Here is a 27,951-nt window from a genome sequence, read left to right on the forward strand (position 1 = left end):
ACTCAAAGCGCACTGGCTACCGATCCAAGACAGAATCGGATTCAAAATGTTGGCAACCACACACAAATGCCTTATTAATACTGCCCCAAAATACTTGACTAACCTCTTAACCCCGGCAGAAACCTGTTACAGTTCCCAAATTTAAAAGATCCAAGACCGGCGGACGTAGCTTTCCAGTAATAGCTGTCAAAGATTGGAAAACACTCCCTCTTACCATCAGATCCGTCCCATCACACCTTTCCGATGAAAACTTAAAAGCTGGCTCCTTACATTCAAACGTTAGTCACTCTAAATCCCAGGATACAACTTTTCTATGTGTTTGCTCAATTCTATGCTTTTGTAACCATGTTTCTAAATCTCTGTCCAGCGCCCATATACCTACGGGTTAGGCGCGCTTTACAAGTGTTAAATAAATAAAGGCAAGTCATTCATTACATGTGTACAATTGTGTTCCTAGTCCTGCAACAAGGTAAAATAAGGCAATTAATACAGAGGTTCCCCCCTGTTAGGCAAGATTGTATGCGGTACTCTTTGGGTGCACTCCAACAACCCTGACCTCCTGGCAATAGGAATACAACCTTTGGTATAAGTCTGTACTACACACGTTGGTAGTGTGGTCGAGTAGCGAGGCTTATCTCAAGAGGGGTCAATGTGAGCTTTAGGGGAGTTACACAGAGATTCACTGTGACAAGTATTCAAATAAACCCCTACACACAAGGTTTCTTTGTTAAATAAATTAATCCTCATTTAATCGTTAGTTTGAATAAGCCTTCTTCAGAAGGGAGTAATATAAAGCAACACAGACATACACTTCAAAAACACACACTTTTAGTTTTCTAAATCCGCAAATACCCATTTGGGATGGCTCATGCACTACCTACACCCTCGGGTGACTTCAATAGCCATGGTGTTGTGGACATTAATATATCACTGTTGCATTTAGAATAAACTTTAAAGGAGTGCCAAAGAAAAGGGGTTTCAGAAAACAAGTATTCACACAATTATTCTTAACCACGTAAGTACTTTCAACCCCCCCCCCGTGCAAAGTCAGTTACCCTTTCCTGGAAGGAAAGCGGAAGGTAAAACATATCAGCAGAACAGTGAAGTCATTCAGGGAGCCAGGCCAGCCAATGTTAAGTTAGCAAAAGACAATGTGAACTGAAGCACTTCTTGCAGGTAAGTAAGTCTTGCACAATGTTTTATATATCTTTGTAGCCAAAGTCGAATTAAATGTAGGGTCACAATCTATTAGGCCTGTGAGTAGTAGAAGATGCAAGCAACTCTACAAGAGCAACCGAGACAAGTCTCAACTGAGATCAAGGAAGGGAAGGTGACACAACAAGAGGTAAGTTCTCTTAGACTGTACAGTACTTTTAGGTTGAAGAAAAGTGCAGAAGATGGCTTCTGTTCCTGTGCGGCTCTGCAGTTCCTTGTGTTCCTGTGCCTCAGTCTTGGGACAAGAGGGAGGACTTCTGGGGACTCCTGCAGTGGGACGGTCACCGACCGCAACCGGCAATCTTCAAACAAGTGGCACTTTGGTGTTTCAGCTCCTCATGTCTACCGCAAATAGCAAAAATGGGGTTCCTGTCTGTCGAGATGGGCTTTTCTTGCACCTGGGGCCCAGCACTCTAAGGTGGCTCAGGCTCGGTCAGTCCTGCTTCCTGGCAGTCCGGAGGATCTTCCTGGAGCTCTTGGCCAGCTTAAAAGCAACGCACACGATCTGGTGTCCTCTCCCTGGCTTTTCGGTTCCAGCAGCCACTGCAGTGGAAATTCATCCAACTTAGAGAGGATGACCAGGTGGCTTACTTTGGAGTTGATTGGTCCCACCAACTCAAGGGGCGAAGTCGTCCTTTGCGGGGCTTCTCTGTCGATGCAAATTCTGAGCATCAGCACAGCAGCAGGACTTCACCGGGCAAACCAACGGTCCCTCCCAAGTTCTTCTTCGGATTCCTTCATCCAGTGATCAAATCTGCCTTCCAAGCCAAAAAGCCTCGCCTTTTTATGCAGGTTTCTCCCATTCATTCCAGCCTAGCTGTCAGTCACCCAGCAAGGTGGCTGTCCTTATTGGAAGGCCAGCCAGCCAATCACCCAAGAGTGCATTCCTGTCTCCTTGGAGAATACGCACCGGGAGTTCTGGGCACCTCCCTCGCTTCCTGCGGCTGCCAGACACCCTGGTGCCAGAGGCGGGCTTCACTCGTGAATCCCGCCAAAGACACAACTAACAAAGGGGGCCAAACCTGGTTTGGCACGCAGAATAAATCTCAAGAAAGACCTTGCCACAAAAAATTGAACCCTTTAGTGTTTAACTGCAGCTGCGAAACGCAGCTCGAGGTAAAAGCACACCACGGTAGTAAGCCACTGCCACCCATTCAGTGAGGAAAGGGTAACATAAAATTGTTATATGAGAAGCTAGACAAAGAAGATACTAAGTAACCCCTCCAGCACCCTATTGTATGATAGTGTGTGCTGGGTCTAGAAAGTTGCAAATGTAAGTAAAGTCAATTTCACTTTACTGCTCTTGGAAACAGTAGTTTATCCAAGAGAAGGTATTTAAACCTTTGGGATGTCTGAAAGACTTCCCTTTGCCACTGCACTGAAGGCGCTGTGTGACGCAATGTAAAATATGATGCTAATGGAATTTGTCAGACTCCACAACCAAAAGAAACGGTGTTCACAATCTCATTAAAATTCATGGGTAATATGATTGGGTAATATCGTGTTGGATTGCCAAAGTTCTGTTAGTAGCTACTAAACAGGTAATTAAAGGTCTGGAATACAAGAAAGAAACCAACAGAAGAGGATTGGATTTTAGATGTGCAAGTTCTATCTAAATATGAGAAGACTATGTTTTATAAGCAATGCAAAGAAGCACGTTATGATGAACAATGGGGGAATTTCAATGATTTTTATGGGTAAACCATCTTGATCGGAATTGTGTAATAGAATGGGTTTGCATTTTGTTTTATGGATACGTTTTGGGGGAGGGTGCTTGTGGTGTTATGTTCTCTTGTTTTGTGTTGTCTGTTATGTTTGGGAATGTCAGGCCACCGCTCATGGCTACGTTTTTAAATGTGTTGCGGTTAATATGAATTTCGAGGTTGTTTTCTTTGATTCAGGTTTATGTTGTTACCTGGATGATAGCCTGTTGGCCTAGTAACATTTGCTTTGTACTTTATATGTTTCTTACTTGTTGAAAATAAGAAATAAAGTTTGGAAAAAAAACATTAAAAAAAAAAATTCATGAGAGAGTGGGGGGAAAAAGTGTCTCGCTCTCTCCGGGTAAAAAATTAAGTCCTAAAATCCAGCAAAGTTGCTGGGGGCCTGTTTCTAAGGTGGAGAGGAATTGGCACATTTCTGAGAATTCTCCCGAAAACCCCACCCCCCTGGCCCTCCAACTTATCTCTGTGGGAGCAGCAAAAAGAAAGAGGAAAGTACCCAGACAGGATATGAGATGTGAAGGGACTATGATTGCAGACGGTGGGTGGTGGGGAGATGAGAGGCCCCAGGACTACAAGAAGGATTTGTAGTGCATGATTTTAAGCCCCCCCCCCCCCAACGAAAAAAATGTTGAATACATTAAGTTTTGAAGTTCTGTGAGTTGCAGAATTAAAAGGTAGTCTAGCATAATGTTGCCTCCGGTCTTGTCTGAAAGGGAAGATCATGAACTTATAAAGGCATGCAACGGAGCCCATGCAGCTGTTACCTCTGGATAGATCTATTTGGACTGGCTTCCCAAAATTCAGTGCAGATTTGTAATCTCTTGTTTTGGGCTGATCCTTTTTCTAGCTAAAACAATTTTGCCAATACTTAAGAGCAGATACTTCATGCTTTGTTTACCGGCACTACTGCACTTGATGCTAGAACTTAACAGCGTGGTCTTATGGGCCTCGAATCAATGTTTAACCATTGCTTTACGAACCAGACATTGCAGCACGATCAGCCGTATACATAGCTTACTTATTCCAGGAAGTGTCCAAGTTCCCCATGATCTCATCCAATATTTTAATATAGTTAACAGTTTACTTAACTAATGCAGTTTGTGTCTGTTAAGTTTTCTCAAAGTCCACTGTGAGGTAGACTTTACAAAACTATCCCAATGGTTTGTAGATCCCCCAACTCTTAGTATCAGTCTGTACTAATCATGGAACCTTGGTAGAGTGGCAGAGCAGTCTAGCTTATAAGAGGAAGCTGTGAACTGTATGTAAGTACACGGAACCTAGTTAGTAATGCACATCAAAGAAACACAAACGCACACATTTATGTTAAAATATAGATTTATTTAACAGTAGAGATGCTTTAGGATACTTAGTACAACTAAACAAAACACTTAGGAATACAAAGGCCGCTGCTTAGTTTGTAGTTGCTCACAGTTACAATTGTTACAGCTTTTGACAATAATGACAGGCCTCTGCTGATATGAAATGTGCACGTGATTGGAAAACATGAAATGGAAAAAATTAAATGACGATGACTTCCCTGATGCTAATAATACTGTGAGCCCCAGTACTGAACTCCTTGGAAATGTGTGACCGAGTACCTTTGTTGCCCTGAGGACTCCAATGGGGCCGTATTCTATTCTTTTTGAAATTTACAAAAGAATGACCTCTTTATTAAATAAAAAGAAAACAGCATCTTACCTGGTGGAGAGAAATGGCTAACATTCTTCATGTCGGTGGGGGGGGGGGTGTGGCTCTAAATCATTTGCTTCAGAACTACTGTACCGAGCTATGTGACTTTGCTTTAAAGACCGCGCAAGCTTACCAGTGAAACCAAATGCAATAATTTCAGCCTTTCCTGTAACAAGATTGTTGCACCCTAAAAGGATGACAGATTTTTAGTATAGTACAAGTACACCTTTCTAATTATACTTTATTTTTTACAGCCAAAAAACGTGATATTTATGATAAATATGGAAAAGAAGGTTTAAGTGGAGGTGGCGGTGGTGGTAAGTAACATCCAAATAGAAGGCTATTCTTTTGGTTCCAAATTCGTAATTTGATTGCATGAGAAATAGAACATCTTAAGTATTATAAATTGGTTTGCATTTTTCAGTAATATCTTGTGGATGGAATTTTCATTATAAACCAATATTTTACTTGTTTTCCACAAGGTGCAGATTGATATTTGCTCAGAATCGAAGCTTAATTCATATGTAGCTATGCATTTGGGCAGCTTGTGAAATCTGTATTAGATATTCATGCCATGCTTAGTCTGCCTTGTATGTGTTGGGCCTGGAGTATTACAACTTGTATTTCAAACCTAATTATGTGTTCACGCCGCAGTTCCTCTAATGACACCTGTGTGGTGTGTCCATGCCACTCACACTACTCCTTCCAGTTTTTGCCCTCCAAAGCTTAGTATTTGCACCATTGGTTTGGTCATGGGTTTCTTTTTTTCAATGACTCTCTGGGGTGGGCATTATGAGATGCAACAGTTTTAAACGTTTGGTTTGTGCCAATTTTACTTTTGTGTCTGGGATTCGTGGAAAGACCCGTTTTAAATGCTGCCTGAAGTACAATCCTACGTTTGTGGTTGGACAGACCTAAGGTGATTGTTCTACAGTGAACAAGTGGCAGGCCTTCAAGGTTTCTGGCTAAGACACAAAGTAGAGAAAGGGAAATTCTGAGCAGAGTATGCCGATAAGATCAGGCTGATGTCTCAGTACAGTATGTACCAATAGATGTTGCAGAGGAGCATGAGGTGTGACTAATCTGGTGACTTCCCTAGCGGATCCCACCCTCTTTGAGGCTATGCAGGTGAGCTTGCTCAGTAAAACCCTCCTTGGGGGGTTTTGGGGAAAGGGAGACCTCACTGGGAGCGACTCCCATTCCCATGGAGAACTCCCTAGACCGAAATATCTGCATACATGGGTGTAAGAAATACTGACAATACAACTGCCTTTGGCTCAAGGTAACGCTGAACTTTCCATGTGCTTGACAACCTGTGCTGAACAAAACGCCCCTTCTGGACACCGGAGCAAGAATAAAGGGCCAGCAATCCTTGAATGAAGGAGGAGAAGCCCAATACAGAGCTGAGCCAGCATAGGGAATGGTCACGCAGACCAGCGCAGCTGGCTGCAGCAACGGAAGGAGGTGAACGCTAGAGAGAGGACGCCACACCTCAAGAAAAGAAGCACAAAAGGCTGGCGAAGCAGAGGCTATGTAAAGCAAATCCAATCTGGGGGTGCTACCATGTTACAGGACATGGCAGGCCCGGAATCTGCAAACGGAGTATAGGGACAAAGGGAGGGAGGGAGAGGAACTGACTAGGTCGGAGGGAAGAGATCACAGGCACCTGAAGGAAGAGGGTGAACGAGACCAGGAAAAAGTTTTTTTACGGGAACCCGAGAGTCATTAACCTCAAAGGGCCACAGGGAACTAAGAAAACCTAGGAGAAGCAGAATTTGTAAGGGGGTGGTCATAGGAACCCTAAAGAACTGAGATATTGGGTCAGGAGCCACAGGGTCACAGTAAGCAGAGTGAAAAGCATGCATCGTGGGAGAACAGACACCTGAAAGTTGGCCCAAGTGTTGGAAGATCAATCAAGGACATATCCCTCCACCCAGCCCTACAGATAAGATTATCAGATTCTTACTCTTAAAAATTGGCATATGCGCCACAAAAATAAAAATGGGGAGTACAAATACTCCCAACAAAAAATGCGAAGAAGACAAGAAGAATCTTGCACCCCACAGCTTCATGAATATGTTTGGACCAGTAGTACCACAGGAAGAAACTTACAATCAGGCAGTTAAAATAGAAGTAAACGTGTATCTTTTAATGTGCATGAATAACGGTGCAAAAAACTAAATCTTACAAAGACATTTCTGTTTATCAGTTAAATTATATTTTTACTTATAAAATACTCTCATTGGGAATTGGACTTACATTTTTACTCCCATAAAGATCATTTTACTCCCAACTTCAAATTGTATCTGGAGCACTGCCTCCACCTAAAGAAATGTAGATATCATTTTTTGTTTTTGTTTTTGTTCCAGGAACTTTTTTTTGAAGGAGGAACTTTTGTTTATTATTTCTTTTTAAACTTTATCGAATTGGCAGCATCTGACGGCGATATACAACATGCATCTGAATTTTACCATCATGGGTGGTCGGACATTTCCATTACAATGCGGGCTAGACTCCAGAGCATGTACAACTATCGAGTCGCTTCACAATCAGCTATTCAAGTCCACGGCATCAGGCACGTTATCATGCAACTGCTGCAAGTAATTGCAGAAGGGAGGCCACATGTGAACAGGTTTGCTCTGGATGGGATGGATTGATCGCCAGCTGCTCCTGATTGGATGCCCATGTAGTGGCCTATAGCCACTTCTACACAGTGGGGCATGAGGGCCGCAACCATGAGAAGAGAATACTTTGCACAGCAAGAATCATACATAAACTAGCCAATCTGTGGTAACCTGGCTGGATCCCCTCAAACCTGTGAAATAGGCAGGTCCAAGGGCTAGGCACACCTGTGTAAGCAAACATTTCAGATACTGTATTGCATACCCCACCCCAGACTCTTGTAATTTCAAACCGTCCCATATCATATGTAGATAGCCAGCACCTTCTGAGTTGCACCTTGCACACAGGGTTGAGCACCGTGGTGAAAATAAACTAAGCCTGGCTGGAGTGTAGTGTAACCTGTGTAACAGTTTAAATTTTATTAGGCGGAATCTGGAGTTAAACGACACAGCACAGTTCCTCGAGCACATAGTCTCCCAATCTTCATCTGTGATATCCATACCCAAGTCTGTACCCCAGGCCATACACGGTCTTGCAGCAACTTCTATGTTCTGGTTACCCGGCTGTGAGCAGAGTAGCCCTCAATCACCAGGCCAAGCAGGGGATCCTCTGGGGGTAGTGTTGGAATTCTGCCCATGTAGCTAGGATCGCATGTCTCAGACAAGCACACTGCAGCCAACTGGAAGGCAGCCTTCATGTGGGCTCTGGCAAGTCAAACCAGTACACTGCAAATGCCTGAGTAGCGATCCAATACTTCACAAAATCTGTGGCCTAGTCAACGTTTCCCACTTGAGTCGTGCCACATAATTGTTTTTCGCTTCTCAGTGTGTGAAAGAGCTTGGCGCCTGGCCAAATTGGGACATTCGAGAAATACAGCAGCTTGGGCAGCATGACCATTTTCAGGAATGCCATTCTGCCAGCAATAGTAAGGGGAAGTTTTGTGCAGTTACGCAGCTTGTGCGAGAGCTGGAGCGTGTATCTGCCATAATTGCAGTCATACAAAAAGGCTGGTTGCTGTGTCACAATGACACACATTTATCCTCCTTGAGGTGCCCATGTGAATCGCATGAGATCTCGGGGCGCAGCAGTAGAGTCTCAGTGGGAAGAGCTCGGATTTAGCGCAGTTACTTTTCAGGCTAGACAGGGTGCCAAAGGCCAGGATATCCTGTACGATCGGTGCTAGATGAGTCTCCGGGCCACACACGAACAATAAAGCATCATCCGCATATAGAGACCTGATCTCCGGTGCACCCTTCAATCTAATCCCCCTGTGTGTCGGATTAAGTTGGCGAGAGGCTCCATCACGACAGCAAAGATCATTGGTGAGAACGGGCAGCCCTGCCGAGTCCCCCTGCAGATGGAAATGGGATCGGAGAGCCGCCCATTAGTTCAGTCCCTGGCATTTGGAAGTGTATAGAGCAACCTTACCCAGGATATAAAGCGCGCACTGAAGTTGCACTGAAGTTGCACCTCTCAAACACTGCCCACAGAAAATGTCGGAGTTGAAGGCCTTCTGGGTATCAAGTGTAGCCGCCACAGCCTGCACACCTGGGCCTATCTGGGCCTGAATATTGAAGCAGCTTCTCTGGTTTAAAGCAGTGGAGTGTTGGGGAGAATTCCCAAGAATGTGCTAATTCCCTTCCCCTTATAGACCCCCAGCAACTTTGCTGGATTTTGAAGACTTGGTTGTTTTTACCTGGAGATTGTGAGCCTTTTTCCCACTCTCGTATTTTGATGCGTTTTACCTCTGTGTTTTCTTTGGTTATGGAGTCTAACCAACTTCATAGGCATCATCTTTTACAATGTTTACTAAGTACCTTCAGTGCAGTGACGCAGGGAAGCGCTTCAGGTTAAAATACCTTCTCTGGGATAAACTACTGTTTCCAAGACTAAGTAAAGTGAAATTGACTTTACTAGTCTTTTTAAATTCCTAGACCCAGCACACCCTAGCTTACAATAGAGTGCTGGGAGGGTTACTTGATATCCCCTGTGTCTAGATACTCATGTAGCAGTCAAATGCTACCCTTTCCTCTCAGAATGGCTGGTGGCAGGGATTTTACAATGAACTACATTGATTTTTCCTGACCGCAAACTATTCGTAGCTCCGGTAACGTTAAATCGCGGGAGCCATGTTTTTCAAGATGGCGCCTAAGCCTCCTTTTTTAAAACGGGTCCCGGTCTTTTTTTGCCATTTCTTTTTGGAAAGGTTCTTCTCGAGTGTTTCTCTGCGCACCAAACCAGGTTTGGTCTTTGTTCATTCGCCTTTGGCAGGTTTCAGGAGTGAAGACCGCCTCTAGTCCCCGAGTGTCTGGGGTAGGCAGGAAGTGATGGAGGTGCCCGAAACTCTGTGCTTAGTCTCCTAGGAGACCCAAATGCACTCTGTGGTGATTGGCTGGCTGACTGTCCGGCAAGGACAGCCACCCTGATGAGTGAGTGACAGCTAGGCTGGAATGAATGGGAGAGAACTGAATAAAAGGCGAGTCTCTTGGCTTGGAAGGCAGAGTTGACCGCTGGACGAAGGAACCGAAGAAGAGCTTGAAGACGCCTTCTGCAACTCCTGGACCGTTGGTTTGCCTGGTGAAACCCTGCTGTAGTGCCTACTTGCATAGTTCTAATCGACAGAGAAGCCCCTGGAAGGACGACTTATCCCCTTGAGTTGGTGGGACCAATCAACTCAAAAATAAGCCACCTGGACACCTATCTCGGAGCTGGTTGAATTTCCTCGGAGTTGCGCAGGAAACCGTAGAACCAGAGAGAGGGACACCAGTTTGTGTGCTTTGCTTACAGCCACCAAAATTGAAGTTTGCCAGTTACGAGTCTTTGACTGTCCCAGTGCAGAACTGCTTTATACTATCCAAAATTTTAGCCCATTGACTTCGGCCTAGCCTATTCAATTGAATTGACTCTTCTGATAACCTTTGCCTTTTACTCCTCTTGAAAAGTATTCTGCATGACAACAGTAGGATATTCATGTCCCCAGCACCCTTGTTACCAAAGTTACCTGTGGTTGTAGGTTGTCTGTGGGCCATCCCCAATGGGGTCTTACTGATTCAGAAACTTCAAGTGTACAGTATTGAAGTCTATTTGTGTTTATTATATGATTGCCTCCTTCTATTGAATGTTTCATAAATGACTGTTTAATGAATTAATAAGTATTTAACCAAGAAACATTGAGTTGAGTTTATTTGAACACCTGTGATTGTAGACCTCTGTGTAACATCATTAATGCTCACATTTCTTCTCTTGAGATAAGCCTGGCTGCTCAACACGCTACCAAAACTGTGTAGTACAGACTTATACCAAAGGTTTGGTTTCTTACACCTGTAGCCATAGTTTTGTGTAGTGTATCACCACCGGAGTGGTCCCCTGGCGCACTTCCCAAAGGGTACTGCATACAAACTTTGCCTAACGTGGAGCGGCTAGGAACAAAAGCTGACTGGTCCGGGTGTACTGTGTATTAACAATACAGGGCGAGCCGGAGGGCCGATACCTTAGAGAATATCATAACATCAAAGTTGTTTAATGACAGAGGCCGATATGATACATAGCTCGTGGCGGCTTGTCGGGCTTGAGCAATACTATTATGACTGCCTCTCGTAATGTAGGAGGCAGAACCCCTAGTCTGCATGCCTCATCCCATAGAGTGGCCAGTTGTGGGACAAGGAGAGATATGAAGTGTTTTATAAAATTCTGTCAGACTGTGGTGGCCAGGTTCTTTACCGGTTGGGAGAGCATCAATAGCCAATTTAATTACGTCCCTGGACATCAGGCCATCCAGTGTCTCCTTCACCTTGTCCGACAGAATAGAGTGGCAATTCCTCTAGGAAGGATTCCACCTCTGGGACAGAGCATTCATTAGAGTTTGCGTAGAGTGAAGCATAGAATGAGTGAAACACCCGGTTTACATAGGCCGTCGTGTGTACCAGAGCCCTGGACCCATCATGGATTGACGGTTTGTGTTGTCTTCCCCTCTCAAGCTGCACCAGTCTAGGCAGATATCTGCCGGGGCGCTCACCCTCGCCATAACTCCTCGCCATTCCAGGGTCATTACGAACTTCCGTTCTCTGTCTGTGTATTCTCTGAAGCTGTCCAGCTCCTTTTTGATGCCGCAGAGCCTGACTGGTGCCAAAGCTGGTGCATATTGTGTCTCGAGTTGGCAAGGATTTGCATGCTTTGATATTCTGATGAATCACTTTGAGCAAGCCAGTCTCCTTAGCCATGGACATGCCTCAGATATATGCCTTAAAGGCATCCCATAAGGTAGCTTGGGCCTCAACCAAGCCCGTTTTGATAATTAAGTACTCAACGCATTTCTCCATCTCCCCCACGAACACCAGATCAGCCATCACCAGTCGCTTCCTCAAGGGCAGTCTCTCTGGCCGTCGCCTCCAATACAAATGACAATGTAACAGGAGAATGGTCTGAAAAGGTTCTGGGCGAAATGCCAGCTCCTTTAATGTTGCAGGTGAGGTTATCAGAAATCAACCACCTGTCGATACGTGAGTGCGAGTCATGGACCGTGGAGTAAAAGGAATATGCACGAGTAGAAGGGTGCAGTAGCTGCCAAGTGTCCACCAGACCTAGTCTGCCCATCAATTATTGCACGGGCAGCCCTGGATAGTTGGCGGGCAGCCCACACCCAGATCTATCAAGTTTGATATCCAGAATAGTGTAAAAATCTCCACCCCACCTCCTCACCCCCACCCCCCCAAACCGTAAGGGCACTCGAGGATACAATGCCAACAGGTCGTGACCTGGGAGTTAAAGTCTGGGTCGTCGATGTTTGGACCAATATGTTCATCATGACCATTTCCTGTTGGCCCAATAGTACCCCATGTGTAGCGGCCCATCAGGTCTGTGATTTGTGTACATACGGAACAGTTCTATGAATCGTTCATTACCCTACGGCTTTGAGAGGAGTAGGCCATGTAGTATCATTGTGTCACCCAGGATTTTGCGAACATATCACACCCTCTTGCCAGGGTGTGAATCTCCTGCATAAAGAGAACCCGAATCCCATGCTGTTCAACATACAGTTGGAGTTTGCACATCTTAACAGGATTTCCCAAAATCCTGCACGTTCCATCTCATCAAGCCCAATGTGTTATCCACCACCTTATCTGCACTCTAAGCTGGTCGCAAGCACAGAGTGTGCAGAGTTAAAGTATCCTGCAGACCTTGCACCTTAGGGATGCTGCCGCACCATTAACCTAACCGGCATGTCAAGCACACTTTGATTCTACCCCCCTAAAACCCCCATCCCTATTCCAGAGGCATGAATACCCCACACCCTCCACCCCCAAGCCCACCTACCTAAACATCGTTGCAGCTTTGCGTGGGGGGCTGCACACTGGATAAAGCCCTACCTACAACACAATAAGACCAAGTTGTAGTAGAACTTTAACAAGTATATTTTACAAACGGTAGCCCCGCAATAAATTACAGAACCAATTCCCAACAGACTCTCACACTGAATAGTAGGGTAATTTAGAAAATTTAAGTTCCCAAGCCGGGATCTTACGTCCCCTGCACACTATCTAATATCTCGAATACCAGACCAAAAAGTAGATATATCTAACAATTGATTTTTCTTAATAAATTCAAGGAAGTCTGTAAATGGTAATGCATAGAAAAAGGTAATTTGTTCAAAATAATGACTTTGAATCAGATAAGGTTACAAGAAACATTCTTCATTGTTTATTCTTGATGTTGAAGCTGTGGAAGGCCCAACGCGTTTCGAGTGCTACAACACTCTTCATCAGGGGCAATAACAAAGGTTTCTAGGAAAAAAAATATATATATATAATATGAACATTAGGAATATATTTACACCAACAGCAATTTGTTCAACAACATTTCCAAATAACTCATTTTAGATCAAGATATGTATCACAATAACCCATGACATACAAGGATTACCTATGTAGCAGAACGTATGACATTTTAAATATACTGAGTATACACTAACCCTCAAGAGGAAGACCTGTCCCTCATTAACTGTAGAAACTGATGGCAAATTCACTAGGTTAATAGTATTTTCACTGTTATGATCGAATGAGGAAATATATAGAAAAAATCCTAAAAGTCAATACATTGAAGTTCTAATATGGTAAAGTGAGCAACTGTGCAACTATTTAGAGAATCTAACCTTGTGTTTTTTTAAAATAAGAGGTACTTCAAGAGAACGGGGGTGGTCTGGGACGGGAAATCCAGGCCTTCGTCTAAACAAGACAGCGGGTCTTAGATGGTAAGTCCTTATCTGTAGAGATGAACATCAAAAGCGTCTATTTAGACTGTTGTATGTGACATAGTTATGATAGAATAGGTAAAGCCAGTAATGAGTCACTTACAGCGGTAACGCGGTTGACCAATATCAAGGATAGCTGAGGGGAAGTGGTAGTCAATGACCGCAAAAGGTTTGGAGATTTGTTCTGGACTGGAGCGCTGAGAAAAAGTAGGTAGAGTCTCAGTAATGGACACAAAAAGTGAACAGGGTGTTCGAAAGCTTTGTTGCAAAAAACCTAGGTTGAGCCAGTATTGGAAGCTTAAAATTCTTACCTAGTGTATGACAGTGCGGCACACACGGAGACCAGCTGCCAAAAGGGTTGCTCGACATCTTGGCAAGTGCCTCCACTGTTTATCAAGTAGTTAGTAGTGTGACGTAATCACGTGCTTGCGTGTGGTACGTCATACTGTGCGCTGAGCTCCAGGCTCAGATGGATGCAAGTTAGACAGAATGGAATCTAATTAGTCTCCTCTGGAAGGATGCTCTAAAGGGGCACGTAGGGCTATAAGAGCTTAATCAATTGAGTGAAAAGAGAAAAACAGACCGCGGCGTGTTTACAATGTGACGTCATCACGCAAACGCGTGCATGACGCAACATGTAAACAAACCTAGTGTCGGGGTGAAGGAAATGTTATAATGTGACCTCTAGGGGAATAACAATGCCCAATATGTGCATAACCCTTAATGGTTGAAATTAATATAATTCGTGCAAGGGTCTGGAATCCAGATGGCCAAACTTATAAAAATCATATGGATCAACATCCACGCATTTAAAGTGTCATGAATAATATAAGTAGAAAACTAGAGTTGTAGTTATAGTTGTAGTAATAAAAATAGTTGATACTAATGGTAAGGTACATACTTATAATGCAACCAACCAATGCCATTCTGCCCACCCGTTTGGTTCACAGTCTAGTAAAGGGAATATCAATCGTACAGATTGTATATTACCGGGATGGAGTCAACAGAATGACTGAATATGAATGAACTTTGAAAACATTTAACATTTCTATGTCAACTGTCCAAGTTAGTTGGTTCACAATCTTATAATGTGGTTATGATAATTCTAACCAACAATCATATCAAGTGTTTTTTAAAGAGACATTGATGAAGATGCATGGAAAGAGAAAATTTAGTGAAGGTGTTAATTAAATAAATGGACCTAAATAGTACTCTTCATTTAGACCGAGTGGGGTCATTGCATCTAGTCTATGAATCCAGTACAATTCTTTTTGTGCCAAAGGTTTGGGTAAGTCACCTCCTCGTTGGAGGGGGTGTAATACTTCTAGTATTGCAAATCTCATTTGCGATATGTTATGCTTATTGTCTCTAAAATGCCGGAATACAGGTGACTTCACATTTTTTGTGTGAATCTTGGACTTATGTTCAGTCCATCTTTCTTTAGCTTTTCTACTGGTTTTCCCAACATAATATTTCCCACAGGGGCATCTAATGGTGTAGATGACATTTTTGGAGTCACAGGTTGCGAAGTTTTTTAGGAAAATCCTTTTACCATTGTTCGGATGTCTGATGTAATTACCTTTGATGATGTTCGAGCAGTGTTGACAATTTAGGCACGGGAAAGTGCCATTTCTTGATTGCTTCAAAGTCCTTTGGGTAGGTATTTTAGGTCTTTCAGCTTTGATTAGCATATCTCTGAAGTTCCGTCCTCTTTTGTATGCTAGCATTGGGGGGACTGGAAAGAGACGGTTGAGGTTAGGATCCGATTTGATAAGATCCCAATTCTTAGTAATGATTTTTTTGACTTGAAAGCTCTGGGCAGAGTACTTCAATGTGTAGATGAGGTTTGACTGAGCTTGTTTCGGTTGTTAAGTAATAAGTTACGGGTGTGTACTTGTGTCCTGGAAATGGCTTGAGCTACTACTTCTTCCGGGAAACCTCTTTCTAGAAATCTTGATCTTATAGTATCAAATTCTGTCTGAAGTTTTTCTATGTTGGAGGTTATCCGTTTAGCCCGTAATAGTTGGCTATACGGTAGGTTTTCTTTTAAATGTCTCGGGTGAAAACTGTTGAAATGAATGGAGCTGTTAACATCAGTTGGTTTTCTGTACATTAGTGTTGTTAATTCCATGTTTTTCCATTCTACTGTTACGTCCAGAAAGTTCACCTGTGGTGTGCCATTTTCCATAGTGAATTTGATACGTGGGTTACATTGGTTAATATATTGCCAAAAATCTGTCAGTTCTTGATGTGTGCCGTTCCAAATGCCAAATACATCGTCAATATATCTTAACCAGCAGTGTATTCTGTGTTTCCAATGTGGGTGATCCAAAACAAAGGTTTTCTCAAAGTAGAACATGAAGATATTTGCGTAGGACGGAGCCACAGCCGAACCCATAGAGGTACCTGAAATCTGTAAATAGTACTTATCATTAAATCTGAAGTAATTGTTGTAGAGTATCAGGTTGATAAGTTCAATAGCAAAGGTTTTTTGAATCTGAATTTCATCATGTTGTAAAAGAAACCATTCTAGGGCCGCTTTGCCTTCATCGTGGGGAAGTGTATAGACTTGTGACGTCCATAGAGAATATTGGAGGATCTGGAAAGCTGATCTGTAAGTTGTTGATTCTCTGGAGAAAATGTGTGGTGTCTTTTAGGTATGTCGGTATTTTCTTTACCAGAGGTTGCAGTGCTGTATCAAGGTAGACCGCCAAAGGTTGAAATATACTGTCAGTACCAGCGACAATTGGTCTAAAGGGCGGGTCTTTGGGATCTTTATGAATTTTAGGTAACCCATAGAAAACTGGGATGATTGGGTTAGTTTTAATTAAAAATTCTTCCGTTTTGTCTGAAATCCAATCCATCGTACTAGCCTTTTCAATTGTCTGTTTGATGATGGTGCTGATGTCATTTGTAGGATCGTTATCAAGCAGTAAGTAAGTCTGTCTATCATCCAGTAGTTTAAGACAACCCGTGTTGTATAGATTTGTATCCATGAGTACAAGGGCTCCCCCTTTGTCGGCTTGTTTAATTGTGATGGAAGTGTCGTCGGCAAGTTCTTTGATCAGTTTAAGTTGATGACGCCGAATATTCTGCTGAGTAGAGGTCTCATATTTGATTCTTCTCAGGTCACGAGTGGTTTTGGTTTTAAAGAGATTAAGGAGTGGATTATTAATTTGCGGATGGAAGTTACTCTGGTTCTTCATCTCTAGAAAATCATGTTGTTTAGCTGGGGTTATTTCTCCCAGATTATCAAAAAAGATTTTTAGTTCCATTTTGCGTAAAAACTTGAAAAGATTAACTTCTTCTTCAAAGAGGTTAGTTGAGTTCGTGGGGATAAATGATATCCCAAGATTAAGCGTATCAATCTGGGTTTTAGATAACTGTCTTGAAGAGATATTAATGATCAGGGGTGAGTCTATTTGTTTTTTTGGCGTGGTTTTCTTCTGCCCTCTTCTGGTCGGGCGTCTCCTAAAAAAGGCTGCACCGGGATTATTGGAATGGATGTATCTATTATCCTTGGGATAGGGTCACTGCTGTCTGTCACTATGATGGTGTTGATTGGGGTTGCTGAACTTACACTGGGTTGTTCTTCTATTTCCCCACTTGTAATGTCACTGCTGTCAGTATTGTTGTCAGGAGATGGTTTCCTGGGAACTCCGGATGGACCAGGTCTTGGTTTGTAGTTACTATAGTAGCCTTGCCAAGTGTATACTATTTCTCTGGCGTAGTCTAATGTCTCTCCGGAATTTCCGAATCTTTCGTTGCTCAATATCCCGTTTATAGCTATCGAGCTTATTATTGGTATCTTCCAAAATTGTTTGAAGTTCAGATGCAGTTTTGAGTTTCAAGAGGTGTGTAGAGACTTCTTCAATCTCTTGGTTGATGATATTGAGTGTTTTCGCGAGTTCCTCTATGGTAAGTAATATCAGATCAAGGGAACATTTGTTAAGGATGTGCTCCCAACGTTTTACAAACTCCTTATTGTCCTTACAAAGTGTCGGGCGAAGGTATACTCTTAGTCCTCTCGGGATTCTCTTGGCCTTATAGTACTGGGTTAAAGTGGTAGCATGAAGTTTCTGTGAGATCTCTCTCCTAATGAGTCGTTCAAGTCGTTGGATAAGTATTTCTGGATTTTCTCTATTGATTGCCTCAGTACTAGTATCCCTAATTAGGCCTAAGATCCTAACGGCTTCTTCATCTGAAAACGCTAAGGTAGTTGCTGCTTTGTCTGTTAAGCTATTGATTTTAGAAAATGACATCTCAGAGATATTGGGGTGCTCAGGTCCACGGTAAGGTGTCAACCCCTTACGGGGTAACAATTGCAAGAAGGGAAGGATAGGACAACTATGGCACACCCTAGTGAGGAAAAATATTTGTAAATAGTAAGAGTAAACTTAGATACTAGGTGTTTAGAAAAAATGCTTATCAAGTATGAGGTGCAGAGGAGAGAGGGGCAACCATGACTCTACCTACTTTTTCTCAGCGCTCCAGTCCAGAACAAATCTCCAAACCTTTTGCGGTCATTGACTACCACTTCCCCTCAGCTATCCTTGATATTGGTGAACCGCGTTACCGATGTAAGTGACTCATTACTGGCTTTACTTATTCTATCATAACTATGTCACATACAACAGTCTAAATAGACGCTTTTGATGTTCATCTCTACAGATAAGAACTTACCATCTAAGACCCGCTGTCTTGTTTAGACGAAGTCCTGGATTTCCCGTCCCAGACCACCCCCGTTCTCTTGAAGTACCTCTTATTTTAAAAAAACACAAGGTTAGATTCTCTAAATAGTTGCACAGTTGCTCACTTTACCATATTAGAACTTCAATGTATTGACTTTTAGGATTTTTTCTATATATTTCCTCATTCGATCATAACAGTGAAAATACTATTAACCTAGTGAATTTGCCATCAGTTTCTACAGTTATTAATGAGGGACAGGTCTTCCTCTTGAGGGTTAGTGTATACTCAGTATATTTAAAATGTCATACGTTCTGCTACATAGGTAATCCTTGTATGTCATGGGTTATTGTGATACATATCTTGATCTAAAATGAGTTATTTGGAAATGTTGTTGAACAAATTGCTGTTGGTGTAAATATATTCCTAATGTTCATATTATATATATATATTTTTTCCTAGAAACCTTTGTTATTGCCCCTGATGAAGAGTGTTGTAGCACTCGAAACGCGTTGGGCCTTCCACAGCTTCAACATCAAGAATAAACAATGAAGAATGTTTCTTGTAACCTTATCTGATTCAAAGTCATTATTTTGAACAAATTACCTTTTTCTATGCATTACCATTTACAGACTTCCTTGAATTTATTAAGAAAAATCACTTGTTAGATATATCTACTTGTTGGTCTGGTATTCCAGATATTAGATAGTGTGCAGGGGACGTAAGATCCCGGCTTGGGAACTTAAATTTTCTTCATTGTATTGTGCAACCAAGGTGTCATGGTTGCCCCTCTCTCCTCTGCACCTCATACTTGATAAGCATTTTTTCTAAACACCTAGTATCTAAGTTTACTCTTACTATTTACAAATATTTTTCCTCACTAGGGTGTGCCATAGTTGTCCTATCCTTCCCTTCTAGTAGGGTAATTTAGACATAGAAGGGTCATCCTGGGAAATGGTCCTTCAAGAATTTCACAGCCTCCTCTGGTATTGTGTAAGTATACCTTCCCAGTGTGCTCGATCCTGAGCTTGGCCGCGTACATCATGGCATACATGACCCCCAGGTCACAGAGCCTCTTTTAATTATTTTTTCTGTTGAAGGGCCTACGCGCGTTCTGTGCTGCAATTGAAAAATCAGTGTATAAGTGGATCCTGCTGGATCCCAACATTAGCTCACCCTTAGCCCTGGCGGCCCTCAGCAAAGCAACCCTGTCACAATAGGTAAACACCCGACCGATAACTGGGTGTGGGGGGTCCCGGGCTTGGGTCTGGAAGCCAGAGATCGTAGAGGGCGCTCGATAGCAAATTGTGGCTATGGCTTAGGACCAGCTTTACTTTATATTATTTGTAATGCGCAACCATGGACTCGGAGGCATTAGGGCGCGTACAGTAATACATACAAACAAAAAACATGAAGGGTGCCATCAGATATCAAAGGCAGGAGAATAGAAAGACCATGATTGGCCTTAGGAGAATAAGAGGGGTTTTAAGTCTTTCTTATATACTGTCAGCGAGCTCTGGAATCTTAAGGCTGCTGGGAGCTGATTCCAAAGCTTGGGGGTCGCAGAAAAGAAGGCACCATTCTCTGCTTTCTTTGTTCTACTTCTCGGTAAGAACAGATAGTTCTGCTTGCTAGACCTGAGAGCTCTCTTGTTAACCTTCTCAGTGATATACTCCTGCAAGTAGGAAGGCATCAGGCCTAGCCTGCACTTGAAGGTTATGACCAGTAGCCTGAACTTGGTCCGTGCTTCTACTGGTAGCCAAGGCAACGAACGCCTAGCCTCAAACAGGATCGTGGCGAGACAAGCCCACCACAACTCTAACAGCCCAGTTCTGTACTATCTGGAATCTGCCAATGTCCTGCTTGCAGAGACCGACCAAGAGACTACCGCAGTAGTTGATCTTCGACACTATTATAGCATCGCGCAAGGTTAACAAAGTATGTTCTTCAAAGTCCTCCCTAGGACCGTCTAGATTGTTCTTCAGTACACATGATGTGTAGGTTATTTCCTGCTGATGGACTCCACCTGCCTCGTGAGTGAGGAAACATCAGCCCTCTGTGTCGTAATGTCATCTTCTGTTGGTCCCACTCTAGTCTCGACCTTGGCAACACGTGCATCGGTCTTCTCCATTCAAAACTTTATAGCGCTAATGGTGCCACTCATGTCTAATTTGGAGTGCAGGGCAGTAAATCCCTCACGCATATAATCCATCATGCGCTGCAATTCTGTTGGCTCCTACGACACCAAAGGCTTGCTGTTGCCCCCCTCGGTTCCACTCTGAATTTGGGTGCAGCCTTAGTGTATATATTTATTGAGCTCTGGTTCTTGCCACCTCCCTTGGCCATGATTGCGGGGCAGTTCACCAGGAGAGATCCCAGGAGGGTAGGGGGGGGGGAAATGCAAGAGGAAGGCTCACAGGGGTCAACAGGCTGCTACGCGCCCCACTAGGAATGCGCATGGCGGCCACAGCAACCTTGCTAGGTCGCCCCAAGATGTTGTGGATTGGTCCTGTAAATGTGCCCAGTGGCCACTGCGACCTCTGATCCCTGTGGAAGTAGTTGTATATTAGGAGCCGGCCGGCTCGGGGTGTGGAAAGGGCAAGAGAGCCGATGCTCCAACTGGGGTGAGGCTAAGGCTAGTGCAGGATAGTGTTCCAAGTAGCAGCTAGATCACTCCCAGACACGGTTCCAAGCTGCTACTGCCAATCGGGGAGTGCTCAAACCATCTGTGCCTGCAAGGCAGTTAACAAAGTCATCTGAGTATGCCAAGCGCACCGAGCCCCAGGTTGGACCCTGGGGAGCAACTATGATGAGTCCAGAGCCAGCAGGTTAGGCACCCCTGAGCAATGTAAGTGGGGAGGGGGCTCCATGGCTTCCTCAATAAGCGCAAGGGACAGGGGGGTCGCTGCAATGCAGCATGTACTCTCAACAGTCGATGCAGGTGAGGGATGCGTCCAGGCACCTCGGAACACTGGGTATGACCCATCCAGGGCCAGGTGCAGGGCAGTAGTCCATAACACTGGAGCAGGGGCAGTGAAGTCATGGAGCCGGGGCACACATCCAAGGCCCCTGCCGGCATCCGCCGCAGCCAGTAGGAAAGATGGGAGGCACAGGCTGCCCCTGGTAATGTCCTCATACAGGGAGATTCCAGAAAACGGTGTGGGGAGCCGCAGCGAGGCCGATCAAAGTAATTTTGGTTAAGTGCAGGCCTCCCCATTCACTGTAGATCGCAGTCCTCTGGTATCTGGATACCAGGAATGAAGACTCCTCTGTCTCCTGTGGCAGGATCACCCCAAAGCTGATATTGAGACAGAACCACCGAACCATGCAGCCGACCAGAAGGCTGATGGGGTGTGGGAGTATCCGCTACTCCACCCAAGGCTGTCTCAGATTCCGCGCCCAGGCGGGCCGGAACATAAGTGTCTGTCCTCCTTGTCCAACACTGTCTAGTCCCCCTTACCCATTGCCCCCCCCCCCGCCGCAGCCGTGTCTCACACCGCAAGGGACGGCTTGGAGGCAGTGGGTATCAAGTAGAGGGTGGCCGGGGCCCAGTGGGCTCCAGCAGGGATCCCACATAGCTGGGGTGTCTGTATCGTGGGGCAGCAGAAGCAATCGGCCCTACCAGGCTACGGTATCAAGCCAATCGGGTGTTCACTTTGAGCACAGAGTCATCCAAGACGAATCCTGATGCGGGATCGCAGTGGGCTGCCCACTGTCGGACAGCTCTGCATGGCAGGCAACACTGCATACAGAGCCTCCGGTCAAGTCACGGCCCGCCAGATGCAGATTCTGTGGTGCCGGATTGTTGGTGGGCCAGGTCCAGCTACTCCAAGGGGTCCCAGAGGTACCTTTGGTAATTGGTGTTTATCACCGGCAGCAGTAGTCACGGTAGCGCTGCACGGCCGGGCCAGCAGTACAGGCAGGTAAGAAGGCGAATAAGGCAGGCCCAGTGGCAGTTTGCTCCAGCAGACACACGATGTTCCAGCATGCCAGGTGTGATGCATCCACCAGAATCCGCTGAGCTGGGGCAGACACATTCCACCGTTAAATCTGCTATTGAATATTCACAGTATGCACTCATAAAGGGAGGATTGCGTCGTGTAGAGGTCCTGGGCTGCAGAGCCTACCTCTCCCTGTTAATTTTTCTAACCATTGGATCCAGACCCAGGAGGGGGTCCTGGGACAGCCAGAGATAACTTTATGAAGAACCAAGAGTGCAGGGTACTCAAACGATTTCTTTTAAATTGTATTAAGTGGTTGGGCCAGTTAAGTGGATATGTTTGTACCAAGGACTATATTTCTTTGACTGTAGACTAGCAACTTAATTTAGTTTTATTAGGAAGGGAATTACCTTTTAGAAGTAGGATCAGTGAAGCATTTTTTATTTATTTTAAATATAACTGTCAAACTGGTCTGAGCCCTTCGTCTGGCTTGCCACATAGGCCAAAGGGCATTGGCGGTGGACTCTGAAGAGGTTGACTCCATCTAGACTTCTAAATCCAGGTCGGGATGAGCAAGTCCCTGTGAGGTGATGCTCACCTGTTCTCACACATGAGGCACCAGCAAAGTTCTACCCCAGCTCCCTACAAGCCCAAAAAAAGGCATGTGAAGAAGGACTGCTAGTAGGCTAATTAACATTGATAGTAATTTCATTGAGGATTCAAAGTTCAGGATCCTCTGAGCCACTAGTAGGGGGGCGTATTTCGCCCTGGTTGAGCTTCTTCAAAATAAAGTGGAATAGTGAGCAATGATTGAAATAGTATTGCTCCAATCCACGCAAGCCCTAATTCGCCCCCAAAACATTGATTTTTTTTTCATGCTTCACTTAAAGGAAAATTACTCCGAGATGGCATCCACACCATTATCTAATAGCTGCAAGAGAAAGGCGCCCTTGCTCTGTTCTTCAGATAGTGTGCCAGTGGCTGCATGGCATGCATACCAATGTAATGGGGTGTCTTTCCCCCAATTGTCAGTGGAACTAAAATTCTGCAACATAACCTGTTTGAGCAAGCAATATACTGCACTGCACCCAAATGTGTAAAGACTGAGTCAATGACAAGTTCCTCTGTCTGAAACTGGTGTGAAGGTCCAGAGAGGCTGTAGGTGGTGCTTGGTGAAATGAGTCAGCATTAATGTAAAGGGTGCTTGCTCAACCACTGCCTAATAAGGTGGTGGTTGATCGTTCGGCAAACTAGAGATGAGTAATTGAAGCATCCTGCAATTAGTGAGGGGTGAGTGATCATGCATTCTGTTACAAGCTTGAACAGAGACAGCCAATGCAGACTGAAAGGGGTGCTTTGAGGGGGGTGCAATGATCTGGGCAATGTGGAGGGTGTGATGGGGTGTAGGGCTTAGAGGTGGGAGCTGGTGGGGGAGACAGGAGGATCTCTCTCTAAAAGAAAGGGGAGGTGGCGAAAGTGAAGAAAAGTTCAGGTGAAGGTCCAAGTGGTCAAGATATAGTTGTTTTGGTATTTGAGTATGGACTTTTAATATGGATGCTGGCTGGGTGGAGGAAGCTGGGGAGAGGAAAGGAAGTAAAGAAAGGATGGAATGAATGTCCATCTGGGCATAGTGGAGTTCAGGTAATAGTGTCCATATCTGAGATTTGTACTGCATGCACTTGTTACAGGTTTCAGAATATAGTTTACATGTCTGTAGTGAAGAAATCTAAATTGAGCCAACTTGAGGTTATTCCGTTGCAAGTAGAATAACTGGTAACCATTCATAGGCATAAGGCTTCTATGTAAATACGCAGACGCACCTGTGTGAAACAATCTGCATTGTGTGTCGACTGGAAGGAGCGCTGTGGGGGTAATGTAACCATCCATGATGGATCCCATTACAGAAACATAACAGTTTATGCCTAACTTTAAGTTTGGTAAAAAACGTGTAATACTTTACGACAGTTACTAAAATGGACTATATACAGAATGTCACTAAAACCGATACAAGCTGCAAGAATACTCCTCGAGTGGCAGGCCAGATACCAGATGTACACCCTCAAACTTCAATGCAGTGCTTTTGTTTTCTTTCAGCGATTGCTGTGGCAGAAAGGCACACTGCTTTTTCCACTTCAACTCTTGTATATTTAGTGGACAAAACGTGAAGAGACTTAGTTGCACTCGTCTCAAAATGAACGTAACTCCATTTAAGCTCTGTCCATTTTGTAACCACAGGTTTATGTGGGTAGTTTAACACAACTGAAGAGAAACATGTTCTAGGCTTGTTTAAAACATTTAAAAACTAGGCTATAGATTTGAAAGGAAAGGCACAGGGCAGCCTGAGCAATTGAGTCTGGTAGGTCACACACCTTGGTACAGTCAGAGTAATTCTGAGGTGGAGCAACCTGAAGCAGAAATGACAGTGGAGCTGCGGCTGAGCTCCTAGAAAGTCCATTATTACTCCAAAAGGAAGGCGGGATTATAGATGCCCATTTGGTAAGGACCACCACATGGACCTTGACACTCAAAATATGTGAGCAAACCCATGGCATGAAGAAACAGACTGAAGTGTCGCAAAGTGGAGTTTTCAAATATATGAAAATAAGTTAAACAATCAGAGCCACAGATCCTTTAAGAGGCTAGCAGGAAAGTGATTATGGCAACAAAACAAGATTTTGGTTAATGAAGGGACTGGTAGCCAAAGCAATGGCCCTGCAAAATCTTAGGTTGAAATGATAAAACATGCTGCCAAAAGTCATGGGGCAGAGGCTCATATAGGATAGAAAAATACAACCAGACTTGTAATTAAGTGTATGGTGCCAAAAAACGTAATGGAGGCGGCCTCTTGCTGTTGCTTTGCTAGCGCTGCGGCTTGACACGCTGTTGGGTTGTGATGTTTGGAGGTTCTTTTCTCGATCCGTGCAGAGCAGCAGAGTGGTGAGTGTTGGGACATTTTTTTTCTGAAGTCCGACTAAGGGTTTAGTAAAACCCATTCAACTGTGGCAGTACAAGACTTCGCTCTTAGTATAAGGCTGTACCACCGGCGTTCAGGGTATCCTAGCCAGAGCAGCCAGGCTTATCTGATGAGTGAAAGGGGGCTGTTGAATCAGTATCAATAAATTGTAATACAAATGGTCCAAAGAAACACTGTAGAAAAATGGCTTATTTAAATACAAGTAAGCCCAGATAGATATTGGGGGGGAAAATAAGTACCATCACAGATCATATAAACTTGTTATAGAAATACACGACACTATGCTTGAAGGTATACAGACCAAAGCGCATAACGTAATTTGGAAAACCTAACAGTAGTTCTACGTAAGTCAAAACTAATGTTTACTTTTAGATTGCTTTCAGTAATACCAGGGTAGTAGAACCAGGGTAGTAGACCCTATCAGTTGTTCTGTGATGCTCATTAAGAAATCACATAGTAAGTCAACTGGACAATATACTTTTCAGAATAGTGGAACACTTATTTCAGGAACAGCGAAACACCTATAACTGTGATTCGGGATAAGTTATTCAGAGTTGGACCTTTTGGGTGTAATATTCAATTACAGTTGCTTTTCAGTTCAGACTAAGGGAAGCAATAACTCAAATTTATTTTATAATAACACAGTTATACACAAGGTAAGTAAAACCTATATATACACTTTTTTGTAAGGGGCTACCAGCAACCTGAAAGGTAAGTATGATCCAATTGGGGACACTCCTACAATTACCCTAACACAAATAATAAAGTGAAACCAACTTTACATTTGGGAAGAGGGGAACCCAATTCACAGGTGAGTAAGTTAACCTTTTACCTACTTTAGACACACATTAGAATGGTGAACGTTTCTAAGGAAAGTAAGACTTTGAGAATATTTATTTAAGAACAGCTTATTCAAGTTAAGTAAATCCTATATTTAGTTTTCAGAATGTTAGATTAGAGATGATATAGTCAGTGTGAGACTAGACAACACTTACCTGCTTGGTATTAGGTAACCCACCTTTTGGTATAAGTCTGTACTACACAAGTTGGTAGTGTGTCTGAGCAGCCAGGCCTATCTCAAGAGGAGTTAATGTGAGCTCTAGAGCTGTAGCAATGAAATCCATAAATTACATGTAGCCAAGTAATACTTAAACTCAAGGTTTCAGTTCTAAATAATTAATATAATTAACATCAATTTTTAAATAAGCTTTCTTTAAAAAGCCAATTCATGTAATGTACTTTAAAAATACTTTTCAGAATCAAAACAAGTCACTGGATAATCTTTGGATATGCTTCTTTGAAGTCATCTCAGGGTGTAGGAATTGTGCAATCACAGGGACAGTAATGGCATTTATATAGATCCTGAGGTTGCAGAAAGGAAAGGTTTAAGGAAGGAAAAGGTTAAGCAGGTTCTCAGTATATGCACTTAAATCTTCCAATGAAATATAGACTAGCCTTTCCCAGCAATAAGTCTAAAACAAGTTACCCTATATGATCGACAAACCATATCAAATCAATGGGCTAGGAAAGTCTGCAGGGAGACAGCACAGCCAAAGTCAATTTGCAACAGTCTATGGAGCCGAGACACTTCTTAGAATCAAAGTCTTGCACAAAGTTAAGAGTTCGAAAATCACTTGTAGGATCACAAGCTGTTAAGCCTGTGAAAGGAGAGTTGGAATCAACTCTAAAAGTAAGCCACTGCAATTCCCAACTGAGAAAGGCACAGCTAAAAGACAATGAGGTAAGTACCCAAGTCTAAACAGTACCTCTGGTTTGAAGAAGAGTGGTCCAGCTGGATTCTGTCCTGTTAGTGGTGCAGACGCAGTATTCCTGAGCCTCAGTCGTGGGGGACAAGAGGGAGGACGTCTGCAGGGCTCATGCAGCGGTCGTTGGGAGGTCGTCGGCAGCTACGGGCTCTTTTCGGTTCAGCTGCACTTCAGTTTCACCGCTTAGCCAATAGCACCGTCGCAGATCTCGGATACTGGTTGGCCTTCTTTCACTCCTTGGGTCCTGCACTCTGGTGAGGGGACTCAAGCTCTGGTCATCCTGCTTCTGGAGTGTCCTTGGGAAACTCTTTGGGAGACTCCTGAAGCTTCTGGACAGATGTCAGACGTTGCTCTAGACTACGTATTTCTCGACCCCTGGCACTCTGTTCTTGAAGCAGCGAAGAAGTACAGCTAGTCATGGAAGATAGTCTAGTGGAGTCTGTCTCGGGGTTAGTTGGCCCCACTAACCCAAGAGAAGAAGTTGTCCCTTCTGCAGCTTCTCTGTCGAATTGAAAAAGAAGTTTCAGCACATCAGCAGGGCTTCACTGGGCAATTCAAAGGTCCAGGAGGATGCAACAAGCTTCGTTCAGTTTCTTCGTCGGGTATTTCTTCCAGTGGTTGACTCTGCCTCTTGTCCCAAAACCCTTGCTTTTTTAAGCAGGTTTCTTACATTAATGCACAGCCTAGGCTGTCAATCACACAGCAGGGTGGCTGTCTTGAAAGGCCAGCCAGCCAATCGGGACTGGTTGCATCTAGGCACTCCTAGAGAAAAAGAACAGGGGAGTTTTGGGAACCTCCATCAAATCCTGCCTTTCCAGACAAACTGGAGTTGGAGGCGGGCTTCAGACTGAAGCCCGCCAAAGGCAAAATGAACAAAGGGTTCAAATCTGGCTCAATGCACAGAGTAAACCCCAAGAAACACCTCAAACAGAAAATGGCGACAAAAAAAGACCAGGGCCATTTTGACTAATGGTCACCCATGGGTGTTGTACTGCAGCTGAGGATTCAGCCTGGGGGTAGAAAAGCACAATGGTAGGAACATTGCACCACTTCCACCAGCCATTTAAAGTAGGCAGGGTAACAT

The 27,951-nt window shown here is 44.0% G+C and overlaps 1 protein-coding gene across 4 annotated transcripts in view; it reads left to right on the forward strand.

The window, feature by feature from the left end:
* DNAJB6 (DnaJ heat shock protein family (Hsp40) member B6) overlaps positions 1 to 27,951 on the forward strand; it is a 739,852-nt gene that overhangs the window by 168,812 nt on the left and 543,089 nt on the right. For all 4 annotated transcript variants that reach the window (XM_069647974.1, XM_069647976.1, XM_069647975.1 and 1 more), the window contains exon 4: positions 4,883 to 4,945. In XM_069647974.1, the coding sequence (XP_069504075.1) occupies positions 4,883 to 4,945 (63 nt within the window). The remainder of the gene's footprint in view (positions 1 to 4,882; positions 4,946 to 27,951) is intronic.

The sequence above is a fragment of the Ambystoma mexicanum genome, chromosome 2q (assembly GCF_040938575.1).
Source record: "Ambystoma mexicanum isolate Mex_15411 chromosome 2q, UKY_AmexF1_1, whole genome shotgun sequence".
Lineage (NCBI taxonomy): Eukaryota > Metazoa > Chordata > Amphibia > Caudata > Ambystomatidae > Ambystoma > Ambystoma mexicanum.